A 19,376-nucleotide genomic window follows, 5' to 3' on the forward strand; every position below is an offset into this window, starting at 1 on the left:
TCGAGCCACCAAAATTCAAACATCGTTGCATGTACAAGTGCGGATTCCAAAACAACCTGATATATATGTCTGGGCAATGGTACATCGACGGTACACACACCATTTGTTTGGAGGTGCTAGAAGCCCTGACAACCAAGGTATCAATACTGTGAATATCAATGCCGAGCCGTTCCGACCTACAAGCCTGATCACCATCTCTCACATAACGGATCCTAAGCTGTCGCTCGCATTATTTTTGCCATGTCCCCATGTGCCGCCGACCAAGTTGACAGGATAATGGAGTAGCATGAAGTCAACGTGTATCACCTCACATCTTTAAAAGCTTCTTCTGTGCTTCTTGGTCGCTATGCATGTCACAAGACCTACCTCGATTGAATAGACTGGTGTTCGTGTTTGGCCGTGCCACGTCGTTGCCGCTATGATGGCTGTCGACTGCAGTTTCAGTTTCCCGTGATCATTTCCCGTCTGACAGTCAAATTGCTGTGTCAGACCAAGTCTCCTCGCGCATTTATGTGGAGTATCCATATCGGTCTCCGCTAGCTTAAAAGAAACTCCTCGATTCGTTCGTCCCTTCGTAAAACAAATGCAATTCCACATTCCTTGTACGGGTTGAGCAAATAAAGTCTATAATGGACTCACTATCGGAATCCTCTAGTATCAAGCCCCAACGGGTACCGCCCTAACATCCTCACGTATATTCTTCTCTTCTGACTCCCGAATGCTCGATGCGTTCTCCTCAGTTACCTTCCCAATGTTTGACACTGGGCCCGTGAACCAATGCACACCACCATACACGGGGAAGTAGTACCACACGATAGACAAAAAGAGTATACCACCCAGCACGACCACGGTGTAGTTCATGTTCGCAACATCAGTTTGTGGCGTCGTCGGGAAGAAAAATGCGATGTCCATAATGAACATGTACGACACGGCAATGAACGCAACTGGAATGCTCTTCAAATCACAACTCAATAGTCAACAAGCATCCTTAAGCACCAAGCTGTCCGACTCACAAAGATGCCTAAATCGAAGGGACCAGGCTTGAAGTCGTTTTTGAACACGAAGCGCGCGATGATCGGGATTGAATATGCGATGTATAACGCTGTGACGGATAGAGAAAAGATGGCGTTGATAGCTTGCGGGCCCGCGAACGACAACAAGCCGAGGATGATCGAGATGATCGCGACGAACCAAACAGTGTTGACGGGCGTCTTGGTGAAGCTGTTCATGCGATAGAGGACGGATGAGAACGGAAGTGCGCCATCACGGGAAAATGCGAATGTTTGGCGGGATGATGCAAGGACCATGCTCGAGCCCATCATATATCTGCACCTAATCAATTATAGTTCAAAGGGCACAGCTGTCCACTTACTGAACAAGCACGACGAAGGACCACAGTGCAAGCGTTCCCTTTTGGCCGAAGCTGTTGAAGAAAATTTGGGCCATGGGTTGTCCAACCGGGCTGTTCAGAAGGGACTCCAGGTCGCTGCCCATACAGAATGTAAGAGAGACGTTGATTGCTGCAAGACGATAGGCAGTGTTAGAGAAGTTAACATGAATAAATACTACGTACCCCAACCAAGGATGCCTGCGATACCGATGGCGCTGACCTGGAATGCACTCAGTAATTGAACAAATACCGGGTTCGAGGCTTACAATGGCCCATGGAACAGCAGTGGCAGCATTCGACGATTCCTCGCTGATATGCACACTTGAGTCAAAGGAACCTTCAACATGACATCAGTACCCATGACACGTGCAACGCCCTGTGAGAACATACCAATGGTCCATGCCGGTGCAAGGAAACTTAGAATGAATGCGTAGCCATCTGTCCAGCCGTTCACTGTATATACCATTCTGATATCAGTCGAGTTCACTACCAGAACGTATTCACTGACAATTTGTGAAATTACCAAGCGCATAACTTGCGCTGTTCATGTTCGCCTTTGGCGTTGCAGCAGGAAGGCCAATAATAACGGCAAGACACAAACTACTCGCAGTAATTCAGTAACTCGAATGCACCTGTACGGCTTCATCACAAACCAGACGTTAAGCACAACATAAACTGTTTGCAGTCTTGCGAGAACCGCAGTTCCCAAGCAGCATATCACTGCGTGCGACAAGACTATTGCAACGTAGACTCCACTAGATATTCGACATCATGAGCAAGTTCATTAATTGGACCAGTGTCTTAAATGGCGCACAAAGTTTGGGCACTTGTTGGGGTAAAAGCTTGGCCTGAGCCAATGGATATTGCAGCCATGACTTGCACTGCGCATCCCCAGTCAATAGATGCTATGCAGGAAGTCATAGTAAGTAAAATTTGGCATCACAAAGCAGCCATGAGCGTCTTACCAACCGACGCTATGGTACCGATGGTGTTTGAGTCTGTCGTCGCGTCAATACACCTCTGCTCGTTAAAATTACCATAACAGACTTACACCCAACAATCCAGGCAAGTAAATTTCTGCACCGCGGAGATGACAAGGAATGTGTCCAGAAGTATAACTGTGTTTCATCCACATCACTCCAGGATACTACGTCAAGAAAGACAAAACCGGACTCACCCCTCCGGATGTTGGCGCTGCGGAACCCAATTCGGCCATTGACATCCCTACGCAGAGGATAAAAAAACTTGCAGCTGCCCACTATGGGATATCGACAAGTAACCATGTCACCCCCATCAGCATAATTCGCGCAAGGAGATACCCGGCGGAGCAAGCACGTACACCCCACACCATCGAAGCTGGTCCTCCATTGGGCACAGCGTAAAACAGAACAGAGCTATTCAAATGAATTAGACCCTTGGAAGGCAAAGAGAAGGACGACGTACGCAATCGAGGGGAGTAGGCCAATAATACTGAAAGCTATACCAAAGACCTGTGATCGTCTTCGCTATCAGTTCTCCAATGGCTAAACATGGCAGCATTGATAATACCTCTAAGGGTGTAAATGCACGCTTGAACTCCTGCTTGTACCCGAGCTCAGCGAGCAAGGCCTCGTCTGCCCTTGAAACAGCGTGCTGCGGTGATTCCATGTCGCGCGCAGCTAGTGGGATGAAAAGAAGAAGCGATGGAGCGCGGAAGAAAGCCGGCCTCATACGAATCCCATTTGGTTATCTACAGCATTAAGCGCCCATTACGAAGCTAAGCCATATCATAATAGAAAACGGTCTTGATAAGCAACCCACCGGTGGGGCGTACCGTAATCTAGGCACTAGTACTGAGCGCTGAGCTGTCACTGTAACAATTGGATATTGCAGAGATCAGGCTGTGTGATAAGTACCCACTTGGAGCTCTTGGTACATGTGCATGAGATGCCAGTGAGAGCGTTCTGTCGAAAGTGGCAGCGTGGTGCGCAATCGGTTATCCGACTCCCTCGCTGCGATGATAGCAACAGGTTGGACCTGGTTGATATTATCGGTTGCATGCTTAAAGCACTAACACCACCTGATTGGACTCGTCGTCGCTTCATGATCACGGATCTAATGTTGGTCACGGACACAGTCACGGTGCTGGGGCAAAAAAAAATCGGATATCCTAAAAATGCCACGCCACCATTGTGACACGGGCTGGCTGGCTTAGTACATACTACTTACACACTGACTGAAACACAAGCTACCTTTTGGCGTTACGGTGGACCAGGGGTCCCAGGACAAGGGTACAGAGACCTAGGCTTTCGGAGGTTTCCACAGCTTAGTCAGACGATACACACATGCACACGGTTCCTGTAGTAGCATAGCTCATTCCTTCGCAGCAGCGGTCTCTCATCTCATCTCTAGCACTAGTCCATCTTGGTGAACAGAGCGATTTCGAACCAAAGACGCATAGGATTTTAGGAGCATTCAGCATCTTCAGATCATCGGATTTAGCAGCAGCCTTGCATATAACCGCAGCATCAGAATCAGAAGCAAAGCAGGATACCATTTGCGAAAAGCTTCGCAGACAACGTATTACGTCGTATTACGATCAAAAAAGATAAAGATAAACAACAGGTGTTTGTTAAACAAACCACAAGTATTCAAAAAGGGCTGTGTTCTATTTCTACTCGTTTACGTGGAATTTCACCAAAAAACTGATGCATAGCGGTTTGAGACCTAGAACAGAAACAGGACAGGCGATAACCAACGTTCGGTTAAAAATTAACTGGTCAGCGGATACGTCCACAGCTTCATCCCCGCTAGACACACCAGAACAATTTCCAAATTCTCCGCTCACGAGCATCAATAGCTCAGGAAGTAACAGGGCATTGTCTGAGTTAGACGTACCGAATTTGGACCTCGATTTATCTCAGCTCGAATTAGAACTACAAGAGTACGCAAAGCCAGAACCGTTCACATCGCTTTTCACGACACCAAACTACAATCTTGGCGAGTTCTTCGAAATCGCAGAGCCAAAACAATATATGCCTATGGAGACACCGCAGATATTTCATGGCGATGGACGCAAAACAGAAAATCCGGCAGACTTTCTTAAGTCATTCAATCGGGCAATGAGACAACAGGAGCATGGATCGAAGAAATCTCGGAGCAACAGGGAAAAGGGGATGGGTCGACGTAGAGCAGAACAATACATCGACCCAAAGTTTCAAGGACCCGCAGGACGAAATCGAAGTCCTCGCATGTGTGGAGGCAAGATGCGAGGAAAAGATCAGGATCAATAGCCCCGAACTCTATGCTAAAGCCGTAGCTAAGGATGTCAAATGTATCACCAATTCTCGCAGCGCAATCGAGATAGTTGACTTGTATTCGGTCGGACACCCGCAAACAACGAAGGCACAAATAGAGAACGGAGAGGCAGTTCCATTCATACACCGAATCGAACTGGAAGGTCCACAGGGAGAGGTGGTTAGAATCAGAGCGCTATTCGATGACGGAGCAATGGTTAGCGTTATGTGCTCATCAATATTTCAGATAATCAAGCACAGACTACACAACTATGGCCAATCGAACAAAAAACTACGGATGGCGAATGGAAACGTCATTAATTCGGTTGCGAAATGGACAGGAAACGTTAGAATTAACGGGATAATAACGGAGAGTACGTTCGAGGTTTTCGATAGCGGAGGGAGTTGGGGATTTCTACTGGGAAAACCAACGCTCCAAGCATTTGCGGCGGTCCACGATTACGCAACGGACAAGATAAAGATTTCAGGAGGCGCACAAGAAGCACAACTAGAGAATCAAGTCAAAGATCAGCGCATGATGGAGCAAGGCGAAGGGGTCAACTTAACGCTGGACGAGAAACAGCAAAGAGAGGAAGTTGAAAGCACGAGAGCAAAGAGGGTGCAGGAAAGAAGAAGGCAGTCGAGAACACCGATGGGACAGTGGAGACCAACGGTGCAAAGAATGGAAAGGGGAACATGGAGAAAAGAATTAAAGAGGGAAACATTACGGGGGAGTGAGGAGCTCCCTGCGAGGGAAGTCAATCAGAATTCGTCAGCGGAAAAGGAGAAAAACGTTAACGCACCAGGGATTACAGAGCATGCGGTCAGCACCAACGTAATATTGGAACAGGATGAAGGGGAGACAGAGGACGAGATATTAGAGGAGCTTCGAGAACCAGAACCAATCAAAGGAAGTGCGGCACTATACACTCGTCAATTGGACCCATTCAATCCGATAAGAGTCAAGGAAATCTTACGGCAAATAATGTTTGGGGACGACTTAACAGAGGAGGAACGAAAGGAGTTAGAACAACTGGTATCGAGGAACGCGGATAACTTTGCACTAACATTAAAGGAAGTGGTCCCAATACCAGGAGCGACGTTGAACTTAAACATCCCGGACGACGCAACATTTAATCTGAGGATACACCAACGACAACTAACACCAGAACAGTCGCAGTTCTACAATGAGAGAGTGAGCGAAATGCTCGCAGCAGGAATAGTGGAAAGGGCACCACCGGAGCTTATCAAGTGCGCAGCAACAACGGTCATCGCTCAAAAGGCACACGAAGCTGGAGGCTTGACGTGGGACGAACTCAAACAACGAGTCAACGATCAATATAGGACAGCAGGAATGCGCCCAGCGTTCGAGTTACCACCGAGAGAAGTACCAAGACCAACATTGGACGAACCAGAAGAGAGAAAACCGAAGAAATGGAGAGTTTGTCAGAACTTTGCGCAACTCAACAAAGTAACGGAAGTCGCACCAATGCCACAGGGGGATATCCTAGCAAAACAACAAAGATTAAGTGGTCATCGTTTCATATCAATATTTGATTTTGCAGCAGGATATTACGCCATAGAAGTACCGGAAAAGTGGCGCCCATACCTAGCGTTTTATATCGAAGGACGCGGGTACTTTTGGTATCGAAGAATGCCAATGGGAATAACGGGAGCCCCAACAGCATTTTGCGAAGCGTTAGCGGCAAGACTACATGATTTATTAGTAACACACTTCATGGAGTTGTTCATGGACGATGGGGGTTGCGCGGCAAGTACATTCAAAGAAATGATAGAGAAACTAACAGTTCTATTCAAGCGCTTTCGAGAATGTAAGTTCTCGATAGCACCAAGCAAAACCAAGCTGTGCATGACGGAAACCGAGTTTGCGGGGGGAACAATAGGAAGAGATGGAGTTAAACCAGATTTAACAAAACTCACAGCTATTGTAGAATGGCAACAACCCCAGGACGCACAAAACTTAGCATCGTTTTTAGGTTTGACGGGGTTTTATCGTACGCTAATAAGCGCATATGCAAAAAGGGAGGGACCAATTCATAATTTGTTACTCAGAGTACCAGTGGACAACACCATGTCGAAAGCGACGTACCGACGAACAATGAGCAATTTCAAGCTAGGTGCTATTTGGACTCAGGAACACACTAACACATTTCTAGACCTCAAAACAGCGATCACATCAAGACCAGTATTACAAGCACCAAGATATGATGGCTCACATTTTGTTGTTACGTCGGACGGATGTCTGGAGGGCTTCGCGGCGGTACTATCGCAGAGAGTAAAGACACAAACACCGACAGGATGGTGGGTAGAACGAATGCATCCACTAGGTTTCGCATCGAAACGGACATCGGCAACGGAAAGGAAGTATAAGTCGTATTTGTTGGAATTTGCAGCACTGAAATTTGGGTTAGATAAATTTTCAGGTATAATATGGGGTTTCCCAGTCGAAATCGAGACAGATTGCAGCGCAATGAAGGACACGCTACTAAATCCAAATATGAATGTGGCGCACGCTAGATGGCAAGAAGGAATTCTAGCATATCACATAGTGGACGTCAGACACGTACCAGGTAAGCTAAACGTCGTAGCTGATGGCCTCAGTAGGAAATGGGAGAACACGCAACCCATTCAAGGAGACGGGAGCGAGTGGACGGTACAAGAAGACTGGGAAGCAAGGATAGGATTAGCAAACGATATCATGCACGTGGAATTGGTCAATACGGAAATCGACAATCTCCGTAAACGATTCGACAAAGAACCAGTTTTCTTGGAAGTCGTAGATGCAATACACAATCTGGATCAAGATAAGGACGTACGGGAGAAAAAGAGAGCAAGGCATAGAGCATCCCAATACATCATAGAAGAAGGGAAGCTCTGGAAAGTACATGGCGGAACAACGACAAGAGCCAGAGCTAAGGTTGAATGTATATCGAGAGAAGAAGCAAAGACACGAGCGGCAAAAACGCACCTGGAAGGCGGGCATTGGGGGAGGGACACTATCAAGATTGCTCTTCTGGACAGCATATGGAGCCCGAAGTTAGATGCGTCAATTTTGGAAGCTATTAAGAACTGCGCTAAGTGCAAGAATTTTGGACCGACACACATAAACTCACTATTTGAACCCATCACCAGGAGACACCCATTCGAGCTCTTAGTCGGGGATTACCTATCTCTCCCGAAAGGGAAGGGAGGGTATAGCACACTTGGAGTTTATCTCGACACGTTTTCGCAACATACTTGGGTCTTCAAGTATAAATCGGCGGGTAGCGCAAGAACCACGGTCGACAGTTTAACTAATATCTTCAGCGCATTCACACCATCGGAGACGTTCATGGCGGACAGGGGCAAACATTTCAATAACGACGCTGTACGAATGTTCTGCGAATCAAGAAAGTGTAAGTTGCACACAGTAGCGGCATACTCGCCCTGGGTCAATGGTTTAGTAGAAGGTACGAACAAGCTATTATTACACGTACTGAAAAGATTGTGCGCGCCCGAAATAGGAGAGGATCAACAGCAGGAAATAGCATGGGACAAACTGCCTAAGTCGTGGCCGGACCACATCGATGATGCGGTCCACGCCCTTAACTATCGTCTGTTGCCGGCACTAAAATTTTCACCAAAGGAGTTACTATTGGGACTCGTCATTAATACCCCGATAACAATGGTAGAGGAAAGCACATCAACACTACGTTCATCAGAAGCATTAGCACAAATAGCTTACGTGGAACAACAGAGGTTAGATGGATACGACGAAGTCGTGCGACATGCCATAAAGCGGAAGGCGAAATTCGATAAAAGAGTACTGCAACGGGCACCAGGTGAAGTCACATTCAAAATAGGTCAATTGGTTCAGGTCTACCGTAACGATTTAGATTATACATTCAAAACGGAGAGGAAGCTTATACCGAAATGGTCCGTCCCAAGAAGAGTGCGAGCAAGAGCACGGAATTCATACACGCTAGAAAATCTGAAGGGGACACCGTTACAGGGAGATTTCAGTGCAAGAAGACTGAGAGCCTTCACACCGCGTCTAGGCACTGAGCTAGCAAGAGAACAAGAGGAACACGAAAAAAGATTAGAAGAAAACAAAACGGAGGAGGACGAAGAACATACGACAGAAGAAAGAAATAAGGAAAAAGAGCAAATAGAAGATAACGAAGATGAAGAAAATAACAACGAAGAGGACGATGAAGAAAGAGACGGAAAAGAGGAAGAAAACGACGAAGAGAACGATAGCGAAGCGGAAGGAGAGTAGAAGACGGAATAGGATCAAGAGTGGCGTCGAGGCCGGCGCCGGTCGTTTTTTTTAGGGGGGTGCATGGACCAGGGGTCCCAGGACAAGGGTACAGAGACCTAGGCTTTCGGAGGTTTCCACAGCTTAGTCAGACGATACACACATGCACACGGTTCCTGTAGTAGCATAGCTCATTCCTTCGCAGCAGCGGTCTCTCATCTCATCTCTAGCACTAGTCCAACGGTCAAGGGTACAACAATACGCCAGGCTCTCAACTCCTCTTTTCAAGTTGTACGCATCCCTGCAGTTACTCAAAGTCTCTTTCACAACCCTCATCAACGTTTTTAGAATCCCGAGATAGCTTGTCATTCATGCAATTGCTGGCTGTTGTACTTTACAGTTTACCGTGGATTAGGGTCGTTACCAACAACATTTCCTCCAGCACTTCCGCTCTCTGCTCGACGCGACCGCCATCTTTCAGTGCTATCAATCTGCCTTTCTTCCCTCTACCACTTGGTGACCTTCACCTAAGGCGACATCTTCATGGCTTGAACTTACGCCAGCTGATGAGTCGAGTCCTCGGCGCTCGAAACGCTCCCTTGACTTTCCAAAGCAGCAATACTTGTCCGCAAACGAGCCAACCAAATCGGAGTCTTACAAGGGGATGAAGAGGCTGAATAGTTGTATTCCTATGCTTCCTAAGGTGCGTTACATGAGCCAAAAACATGTTTTTGAGAAATTTTCATCGCCTCGCCTTACAACGTCAAAATGGCTGGAAGTTGTGCAGAAAACGAGAGTGCCTAGTTTTAGCAGTCAATGTATGTCAGTGGCATCTTTGTTAGGTTCAAGATCCCTCTCGGAGAGGAATTCCTCCATCCAATAAATCCTTGGAACCTCGCGAACATCGAGCGGCACCATATCATCACGATGGTGGACCACGATGTACCAAGCATCAAAAGTGTCATTCACCGACGCTTTGCTGGTGTAACTGGCGACCTGAGTCTGCCTGTATACAGGTCGCCCATGCCCAAGATAAGCTGCCTCTTTCAGCAAGTGAATGATAAGCGCAAGGTGTAAGTTATGTTGATCGTATTACCGGAGAAGTGTCTGCTACAGTTCCACCAACATCATTCCGTATTGAAAAGCTCTGGCGATGTCTGATTCGACGGTCACGAGATTGTTTTGTGCACACCCGGCTCTCAACAGCAGACTTGTAACTCTTCAATCAGTCAGTTGAAGGTGGGAAATATCATCCATATGAATATCTGAGAAAGCTGCTGGAGAAGTCGACTTGATGGTATCTTCGCAGAACAACTGACATCAGGATTCAGCACTAAAAACAGACATGCTGCTCAGTGATCATGAAGTATATCAGTCAGCAGGACAGCGTGCTCTCTTGGCAGGTCCAACAATGTGTAAACCAAGCGGACAGTGTGAGAGCCTTCACACGTCTTGGAGGAGTCCTTGAATGACTACGATAGTACGTATTCCCCGACTCCCGCGTTAGCCTGAGTGGGAAGAGTGTCTAAATGTCCTGTTTTGCTGGAGCCAAATGTGGTAGCGAGTGTGAAAAGTTCTCCGCCCTGGCTCCGACAACTCTTCTTTTAAATTTGATGAACGAGCCACAGTCTGGTTGAACGGAGTCGGTCACAATAGAGTCGGTCACAATATTGGAGAATACATACTGAATTGCATAGAGGATGAGGACAACACGGAAAGCACCGGCGGAATTCCGGAGATAACCGTCATGATGCTGCCTGCGCAATCCCAAAGGGCTCGTCATATCCACTGGTAGTGGGAAGTCGGGATACAGCAGTCACGACATGGGTTGTGTATACTCTCTACTGTATCCAATTGCCGTACTCAAAACTCGCTGGCCATCTAAACTCTAGCAGACAGTCCGCACCGATCATCTGTACCCCGTCCATTTAGCGACGTCCTTGTGGCCAAGTCCCACGATCTCACTCTACTGTTGCCACTCTCAACCATGCATAACAATCTAAAGTTACCACTTACAAGATATCTCTTTGCATAACTCGATGCGCGCGCACAAGGGACAATGAACGATTACGTCAATTTGTAGTCCAGTCCCTTGAAGGTAAGAAAAGTTCACTCACCCGGGTGTCCCTTGTCTACATGGATATTGTGCATAATTATCCTTACCCCTTTACAGTTACAGCGACAGAGAATTTATCACATACACGCCGCTCCAATAGCCGTCTGTATTCGATCGCAGATGAATTGTATCACATGTTCATCTGAAGTAACTCGTACAGTCCCTGTGACAGGGTTACACATGCATGTATGTTGGCAATTTAGTCTCCTTGGTCATTTCCGCGGTATTTTCTCCTTCTCGATATATATTCGTCAGGTCAGGACGCCGTTATATGTGTTATCTCGTTATATGCCTATTCTCTTGTTTGCTAAGTTGCTCGTACTGTCATCGAGCTACAGTAAGGACGTATGTTCCCATTTTCCCGGTAAGTTTTAATGTGGATTTACATGTCACTGGTTAAAGTCTTGAAGCTTGAAGCTCGAATCCTGAAATGAGTGTACTGGTTCTTCTTAGAACTCCTATTGCTTATCTCTAACATACTGTCTACGTACGACAACTAGTCCTTCACATCGGAGAAATGTGCTCATCACTGATTGCAATGCGCCTCACTACCATAGATGCGTCAGGATGGGTAGTCATTAGTTCGCGAACGGAGTGTGAACCTGTTGGTACCAGTAATATGACTGATCGATTGCTATGTATACGCTGGTAATGTATGGGTCAAGACCTGCCAAGACGTCCAAGGTCTCAATTCGAGCTAATATCAGTCCAGGAAATATTACTTTTGGATTGTGGGCCAGCAATTCAAGAACAACCGCGGACATGTTCGTCCAGTCTTACAAGTATCTCGTTCTGGTCTTCGCTTGACTTGCGAGCACTAGTCATTGATTAGCCGAAGTTATCTGCGGCAACGTTTGGCTTACTCACAAGGACTGTGCGAAAACAGGTAGATCGGCTGGGCTATTAATCATGCCCAGTTCGATCAGCGCCATTTGTCGTGAGGCCAATCTACGTTGGGCGATGAGTAGGAGTGTCAACACCTCAAACCTTGTTTGGGAACTCACTTTGATTGCGGAGACAGAGGTGCTTTATGGTGCTTCCGTCGAGGTGGCCATTCTGGTTCAGGGGTTTTCGATTGCTGAGGGGTGCTTTGGTTTCGTTCGGGTTTCAGTTTCTTGACAGCCGCTCTTTTTCTCTTCGCCTCCTGCCATCGCATTGCTCAACAAGCCTGTGAGAGAGAATATCACGAATACTAACCTTAAGTGCGGTCCGAGAACGTTCTTCTTCTATACGACTTGGTAATAACACGTCGTCATTGCGGTGGCTGTACTTCACGCCTATTGCGCTGAGTGTCTTGTGAATGTCATTATCATCTGTAACCTCCGGAGGTTCTTCGAAAATACAAAGATCAGTCCTTTCACATGCTAGTTCCAGCTGAAGCTCACCATCGTCGAAGAGAAGAGCACTCAGCCCCCGTAGGTCGGCCTGACACATGATTACATGACATGAAACAAGTAGACAGGGGACTTACTTCCTCCTTTCCGCTCTTAGAATCGGCTTCATATACCCAGTCATCGGCCTTAGATTTTGTTAACTTCTTCGACTTCGTGGAGCTGAGATGAGCAAGTGCCCAGTCTAGCTCCATGATCGTTGCTTTCTCGATCTGCGGCAGGTTCACCTCAATATTTCCTGAGCAAAAGATATGAACTTACAGCCATCTTAGTCGCCAGAGTATCCTCATGCAGCTTGAAGATGTTCTTGATTCCAAACAATTCACCTTGTCTGGAAGTGTCCCCTTGAACGCCGGAGAAATACCTAACAGGAAAATCTGAAATCATGCACTCGAATCTTGGTCCTCATTAAATACCTCGTTTGCACGCTGGCCTGATACCCAATGGCCATCTGTTGTTGTTTGTACAACTGCCTTGCATAAATTAACTCTTCGATTGAGCCAGCTCCAAGGAGGCGGTAAACGAAAACGTCGCGTGTCTGCCCAAAACGATATGCTCTGTCCATAGCTTGCAGGTCGTGGGCAGGATCTACGTGGACATGAGTAGGTGTCAAGCAGAATTGAGCCAAATACATACTCCAGTTGGGATCTGCATGATATCCAGGTTTAAGTCTCAGCATTCAAAGCAGGATATTTAAACTCGCCGAAAATGACCACTTTGTTCGCTCCAGTCAGGTTAAGACCAGTTCCTCCAGCAAGAGTAGAGATGAGAAATATGAAGATGTCGGAGTCTTGGTGAAATCTATCTATCATAGGCATCCCTGAAGCTGATATTAACAGCCGCGGCAAACAGAGAGTCCGTCTCTTACTATCACTCTGCTTCGTGGATCCATCCAGTTTGAGGAAGCCATAACCTTGCAATCAATCAGTACTCAATCGATACGGAAAAAATCCTCTTCATACTATTGGTATTGAGATGAAACTCCAACATATCGAGAAGCTTGACGGATTTAGTGAATATGAGGACCTTGTTCGTGCGGTCTTTTCTCCATTCTTTAAGTAGGGTATCGAGTACCTTCCAGGGCAGTGTAAAATGTAGGATATAAATTCCACAAAACAATGACTTACAACCCACTTTCCGCAATACTGCGGCAGTAGCATGGCTGTCCCATACTTTGGTATAGGCTGTCCCGGGAAGGCTACTTCCGCGAGCTCCCGATTCCGTAGGGTCTGGAACAACTATCAATGCACCAAAAAGATCAGTAGAAACTTCCACGCGCACTTGTTCCGGGCTATCGTTTGGGGCTTGCGTATATGAGCATTTATATGGTAGCAAGCAACTGAGCCATCAACGATACCTGGAAGTATTAACGCTAAATGATTTGAGATCTTGATGAGTATTGACATATACTTGAGAACGCCTCCCTTCTCAATATGGTAGCAGCAGTCTTTGCGCCTGTACCAAACATGATTCTCAGCATGCTCGGAGTATGTAATGCAAACCGACTTTTTCCCTGATCCGCAGTCACAATTTTCGTCTTTTCTGACGAGATTCTGTACGTGATTCATATTTAGGATGCGTTTGTAAACGGCAACCTGTATGGGCGTAAGCGGGCAAAAAACTACTTCATCGGTTTTCGTGGGTAACTGATGGTTGTATTCAGCACACGATGGTATAACAGGTAGAAGCTTCGCACTTGGTCCTTGATAATGTCCTTTGTTCTGTAAAAATAAACATTTTAGGCAATAACTGCAGAAAAATGTTGGTCATACCTCCTTTTAAAGAACTGGGGTAATACTTTGTCTCTAACTATAATGGCGACCGTCTACTAGACATCAGAATGAGCCGCGAGTTGCAAAATACGCACTCACCAAAGCCTTTGTTCTCTCCTCTTCAGTCGCACTAGTAGATTGACCTATCGTCAATGGCTTCACAACGTAACCTTTCCACTGTTTGCTTGTTCCTAGCCGGCCAGGGTTGGTCCAGTCAAGTATCGTCCATGCTTCCATATAGCTATTTTGAATGGTTGTGCCTAAATTTCCCGCTGCATCAAGTCATCTTCTAGAAGCAGTAGTCTTACCTGTCAGACCAAACCGGCAAAGACATGCAAATTGATTATATGCTAAAGTGATCTTTGACTTTGGATTCTTTACTCTATGCGCTTCGTCGACGAAGACAGCAGACCAAGCGAGGTCATCCAATAGCGCAATGTCTCGACGGGCAAGGTCAAACGTAGTAAGCACTGTTCCTCGAAATTATCAGGCGGACAGAAAAGATAGAGTCATGGACATACCGACATCGAGCCTGCCCATTTTGAAGTCGGTAAGAACATCATCCCGTTCTTTCTTCGAACCTGTATAAGATCCGACTTCAAAATAGCCCCACTGAGCAGGCAGTGAGACATTGTGGCGTTACTTGTTGCTTATATTCACTCACCGTCTGAAACTCGCGCTCCCAGTTTGGTACAACAGATGTAGGGGCGATAATGAGACATGTGGGCCAAGTCTTGTTCGCCGGTGGTAAAGCGCGACGTTTTTTCCATTCCAGTCCATCCTGGATATCAGACACATGATCTCGACGCCTGTTGATATCGCGTTCGTCCCCGTGCTTCTTCATGATTGCTGAGAGAAACGATATCACTTGAATAGTTTTACCCTAAGAAGGTAGAAGGTTGAGTCAAGAAGAACAGAAGAACACGTCTGGACTGACGAGACCCATATCATCACCTAGCAAACCACCACGACCTTGTTTATATAAATCCCAGAAAAAACGAACGCCCTCCCTCTGGTATTCTCTCAGATAGGTATTGATCGAAGCGGGCACCATGATACCCTCGGCTCTGTCCAATATCATAGGTCCGAGAGGACTCTGACCGGGAGCAAGCGGGAAGCCAGGCTTTGCATGGAGATTCTATATCTGTATCAGTAAGATGATGATCAGAGAATTACATTAGGCTTTACGGGGTTGGGGTACGTTTCGTCTTCGTCTTCAGGCTCCGTTTCGGAGTCGGATTCTGGAAGCTTCATGGTGTTGGGCGCTGGTAGTTTTGAGACTGTGGGTAAATCTATATCGGACTCTGGTTCAGTTTCAGACTCGTCTATAGTGGGCGTCAACAGAGTCGTCTTGGCTGGCCACAAGGTTAAATGTACCATCTAGGCAAGGCGTTTTTCTCCGCTTAGAAGCTGGCATAATCTGATCTGACGCAGGTGACTTCCGCTTCGTCGAAACCTGATCAGCTTCTGGTTCTGACTCGGGTTCTGAAACAAAACGTACGCATTCACAGGTGTGATATGTGAACAAGATCAACTTACCAGTGACAGAATCATCATCAACCGGAGTTTGTGAATGACTTTTCTGTGTAACGATGGGAGTGCTCTCTTTCGAAGCTTTAACAAATGCAGCTATGGTCCTAAGCATTACTGGCTGATCAGGTTCAGACTCGTGCTCTTCTGCCGAGTCGCCGTCTTCAGGATCATCTTCATCCACTTCGCCGTCATCAGACGCAGACTGAAGTCCAAGGTCATCATCTATTGGAAGTAAGCTCAAGCACTGCTAAGAACATTGTTAAGCGAACCAAAATACTCCTTAAGTGGGTTATGGCGTCGAGACGCCTCTGGATCCATTGGCCGGCGCTTCCCTAATATAATCATCACAAACACATATTGTTTTCTTATAAAAATGACTCACGACTTCTGGATGATGACTGAAAATTTCCAAGAACCTCGCTTCGTCTTTTCCGTGACTTGCCACGGGGGGCAGATGGAGATGCGTCCTCAGCAGCCGTTGCTTTGCGGTTTCCGCGTTTCTTAGTCTCATAAATGAAGATTCCAGGGTTAAATTCAGGATCTGAATCAGGATCTGTACGTGAGGGAGGAAAATATTCGTGAGGTTGTCAGTATTTATTCGTGTGAATTATGCAGACCTAGGGGTGCAGGGACAGATTCGAGAATCCCTGCTTAGTACAGTCCCAGGTCAGCCCACGAGCTAATCCCGAAGAAAAAAGACCAACCTTTCCCATATGTAGAGGTTTTAACTTCGGTAGTTCGCAGTGGCATCTTTAGCGACCAATGTCAAGTTGCTGAATGTCACGATGGTGGATGGGAGAAAAGGAGAACACCGATTTTGGTCCTTGGGCGCGTTCCATATTATGATCACGTGATTGTTTGCATCACAATCATGTGACTATAGTCACGAAAAGTTATACCTTTCTCGTCCTTGTGGTCCTGATGGAAGTCTGCATCATTATTAATTTATTGTTCAAACAACTCCACCAACTTGGGAAAGGTTGATCATACAAAAGTACAATCTTTTCTGAAGTAACGAGAGACAACATGCAGAACATAAATGTGTAACAAAACACACGACATGAATAGCAACACGATGAAAGGGCAAACTGTACGAGGGCTCGTCGGGAGTGCATTACGAGTGTCGCGTGTTTCGCATAGGAAGTTAATATACTCAACTGACATCAAAACGACTTATGACAATTATGTTAGAAGAAAGCGAACAGTGCCTTCATATGTACAAGGAGACAGGGGATGCGGCATTAATCTTCCTCTTCATCGGCTGGTTCTTCCCCGTCACTTTTCTCTTTTGCTGAAGATTTGGTCTACAAAAAGATGTTCAATACATGCCATGATGTGGACAAATGACATATACATACGGCAGCCATGGATGCCTTCTCCTCCTCTGCCCTTGTCTTGTCCTTGGCGGCCAATTCGATATAAGGCTGTGAGTTGTGTCAGCACCAACAGCATTTTGTCTTACACCTTAGACGAACCTGCTTGTCCTCCTCGTCAAGCTCCTTCCACTTGGCGCCTAGTAGTTTGCCAACCTCACCTACGATAGGGATCAGAAAACAATATGGGAAGAAACGCCATAGGCATACCGAAACCAGCATCGGGGTTCTCAGTCTTGATTCTTTCCCTCCAATCTTGACTGAAGAACATGTACGCGGAGAGGGCCCGTTTAGGAGCACCCTTAGCCTTGGCAGCCTTAGCCTTGGTTGCCTTTCCCTCTGATTTACCTGCAGCCTTGCGCTGTTGAATCAATCAGCATCGTGACTGATGAGCACGACCAAGTGACGTAATGAAAGTTGAACAAGGCAAAAATAATGGAAAATGTATGATGCATATGGGGAAAAGCGGCATAAGGCCAAGACAAATGCATAGGAGACTAACCTTGGTTTTGGTGGTGTCCTTGGGCATCTAGAGCATGGAAAACGCATGAGAGATCGATTCAACACGTCGTTGGCATGAGAGATATCAAAGAAAACGAGTGCGACGCGGAGAGACGCGGTACGCGTCAACGCGTCGGTGGCCAAACAAATACGGCCGGCGCCCGTCTTCACTTTCTATACGAGCTCGACGACGGTAAAACGACGTAGAAAGTGACAGTGAACAGCGCAGGACGTCCGTGAAGCAGATAGAACATAATAAAAAATAAAAAAGATGACTGACTGTTGTTGTGTACTACGGTGAGTATTAAGCACGGTTTTGATTTAGGCGGGTGAGGACCACAGTACAGCTATACAGGCAAGGTTGGCTGAGGGGATGTTTGGCGGGTGGGAGCCTTGTATAAGGCCAGCCACCTAACAACCGTGAGAATAGGGCACGGACTCTTGCTGACATAACCACCACCTCAACAAACCCACGATGCAACGGCCCGTCTTATACACAACAGACCTACGGTCTTTTTTGGGTCTCTTTAGCGATAGTTCATCCAGGGCCAGCATTAACCCAACTAATTTAATGACGATAGAGTCTTGACACCACACATAAATAGTACGCAGACCCGTGATCCAGATGGTATGAATGATGTGAATATGCAGCAGAATAGCAGATCTAGAATAATACTTGGAAGTTAGCGTACTTCAAGGCTTTCCCATGAGCTCTTCACTCACCTTCTATGAAAATTTGTCCCGTTCATAATTTTCCCTGCAGTGAATTTGATCCTCAGGTTCAGCATCGAAGTCGATGTCAGGTAGACAGAGCTGCCCCAAGCCAAGGTCAGGCAATCGCGCCATTTTGAGTAAGAGACTGAGCCCCTTGTCGCCCTGTCCATCTCCAGGACCATTGAGAAGGTCCCATGTAAAGTCATCTATTTCATCTGCGGTTCTACCCCAAGTCGTTTTAATTGCACTTGGATACTCGAATGACGCAACGATGAAGCAGACAGGAGAACCTATACCATTCAGGGCCGTTTTCATTGTATTTTAAAATAAAAGTACGTACAAAGACCCGATATCTCCTGTTCCCGGGCAAGTAAAGGTGAACGGGTTTCGTTGGTACGATTTTCGCCATCGTCAGTGAGGTCTGGCAAAATATCGCCGAGGCGATAAAGCCGCCTGCATGATGGACAAATGCGACTAGTAGCACGGCTTTTATTGTACCATAGGACCTTGAGGGATCAATTTGTGAGCTCACTAGCTACTCCACATAGCACTCACTCACTATAGCGGTTTCCTCCGGCAGCGTAGTACAAAGCATCTGAAGGACTTCCTCCTGTGAGAATTCCGCACATAGAGGGTCTTCCAGTGAAGGAGGCTGGGCAAAAAATGAAGTTAGGAAACCCCGGACGTCGCGAACTCGCGGACCGTTTCCGGGATCATGGATGATTGGTAGTACTTCTTCATGGAGCTCCTGGACATGCGGAGCAGCTAGTTTAGGTGGAGGCTCATGGGCAACACAGACAATGTCGCTTGGGGGTGGCTCAACTTCGTGAACGAGGGAAGGAGGTTCCGCAGGGGCCGTAGCTTGAATAGCTGTTGTCTTCTTCTTGTTCTTTTTCGCAATTGCCTTCTTTTTCTTTTTCGAGTTGCATGGACCTGGCATTAAGAAAAGGCTCCGAATACTCTGATTGAGATGAATCCGTGATGAGTGGCACGGAAACAAAATCACGAAACCAGTCTTGATGGAAAGGGAGAGCGTTTACAATTTAAATTAGC

At 46.7% G+C, this 19,376-nt stretch overlaps 5 protein-coding genes across 5 annotated transcripts; all 5 read right to left on the reverse strand.

The window, feature by feature from the left end:
• Positions 1-292: 292 nt before the first annotated feature.
• HD556DRAFT_1397035 (amino acid/polyamine transporter I) lies at positions 293-3,584 on the reverse strand. Its single transcript, XM_041303716.1, has 16 exons — positions 3,290-3,584; positions 3,191-3,240; positions 2,939-3,119; positions 2,834-2,880; positions 2,730-2,784; positions 2,568-2,648; positions 2,442-2,508; positions 2,356-2,388; positions 2,205-2,295; positions 2,044-2,145; positions 1,899-1,990; positions 1,781-1,843; positions 1,373-1,727; positions 1,014-1,326; positions 640-954; positions 293-570 (listed from the first exon to the last, which is right to left on the reverse strand). The coding sequence occupies exons 3-15, from the start codon at positions 3,098-3,100 to the stop codon at positions 658-660; spliced, it is 1,758 nt and encodes a 585-aa protein (XP_041156554.1). The 5' UTR covers positions 3,101-3,119; positions 3,191-3,240; positions 3,290-3,584; the 3' UTR covers positions 293-570; positions 640-657.
• An 8,199-nt stretch (positions 3,585-11,783) lies between these two features.
• Positions 11,784-15,046, reverse strand: HD556DRAFT_1243597 (P-loop containing nucleoside triphosphate hydrolase protein; the record flags this gene model as incomplete). Its single annotated transcript, XM_041298391.1, has 22 exons — positions 11,784-11,856; positions 11,907-11,987; positions 12,044-12,180; positions 12,237-12,370; positions 12,425-12,464; positions 12,511-12,642; positions 12,692-12,794; positions 12,847-13,018; positions 13,067-13,101; positions 13,130-13,250; positions 13,299-13,343; positions 13,393-13,504; positions 13,558-13,659; positions 13,712-13,734; positions 13,788-13,885; positions 13,937-14,076; positions 14,127-14,151; positions 14,203-14,255; positions 14,302-14,462; positions 14,511-14,672; positions 14,724-14,814; positions 14,867-15,046. The coding sequence occupies 22 exons, from the start codon at positions 15,044-15,046 to the stop codon at positions 11,784-11,786; spliced, it is 2,220 nt and encodes a 739-aa protein (XP_041156555.1).
• Positions 15,047-15,197: 151 nt separating this feature from the next.
• On the reverse strand, positions 15,198-16,529 carry HD556DRAFT_774205 (uncharacterized protein). Its single transcript, XM_041311591.1, has 8 exons — positions 16,440-16,529; positions 16,353-16,385; positions 16,118-16,288; positions 16,005-16,067; positions 15,742-15,957; positions 15,580-15,687; positions 15,391-15,527; positions 15,198-15,346 (listed from the first exon to the last, which is right to left on the reverse strand). Exons 1-8 carry the CDS (start codon positions 16,483-16,485, stop codon positions 15,341-15,343), a joined length of 780 nt encoding a protein of 259 aa, XP_041156556.1. The 5' UTR covers positions 16,486-16,529; the 3' UTR covers positions 15,198-15,340.
• Positions 16,530-16,976: 447 nt separating this feature from the next.
• Positions 16,977-17,637, reverse strand: HD556DRAFT_1446901 (high mobility group box domain-containing protein; the record flags this gene model as incomplete). The annotated part of the gene is made up of 5 exons (XM_041307171.1): positions 16,977-17,039; positions 17,094-17,159; positions 17,211-17,269; positions 17,319-17,469; positions 17,611-17,637. 5 exons carry the CDS (start codon positions 17,635-17,637, stop codon positions 16,977-16,979), a joined length of 366 nt encoding a protein of 121 aa, XP_041156557.1.
• Positions 17,638-18,335: 698 nt separating this feature from the next.
• HD556DRAFT_1243604 (uncharacterized protein) lies at positions 18,336-19,263 on the reverse strand (the record flags this gene model as incomplete). The annotated part of the gene is made up of 3 exons (XM_041298392.1): positions 18,336-18,613; positions 18,664-18,829; positions 18,883-19,263. The coding sequence occupies 3 exons, from the start codon at positions 19,261-19,263 to the stop codon at positions 18,336-18,338; spliced, it is 825 nt and encodes a 274-aa protein (XP_041156558.1).
• Positions 19,264-19,376: the final 113 nt, after the last annotated feature.

Source organism: Suillus plorans (genome assembly GCF_016647745.1).
Source record: "Suillus plorans strain S12 chromosome Unknown HD556scaffold_58, whole genome shotgun sequence".
Taxonomy (NCBI): domain Eukaryota; kingdom Fungi; phylum Basidiomycota; class Agaricomycetes; order Boletales; family Suillaceae; genus Suillus; species Suillus plorans.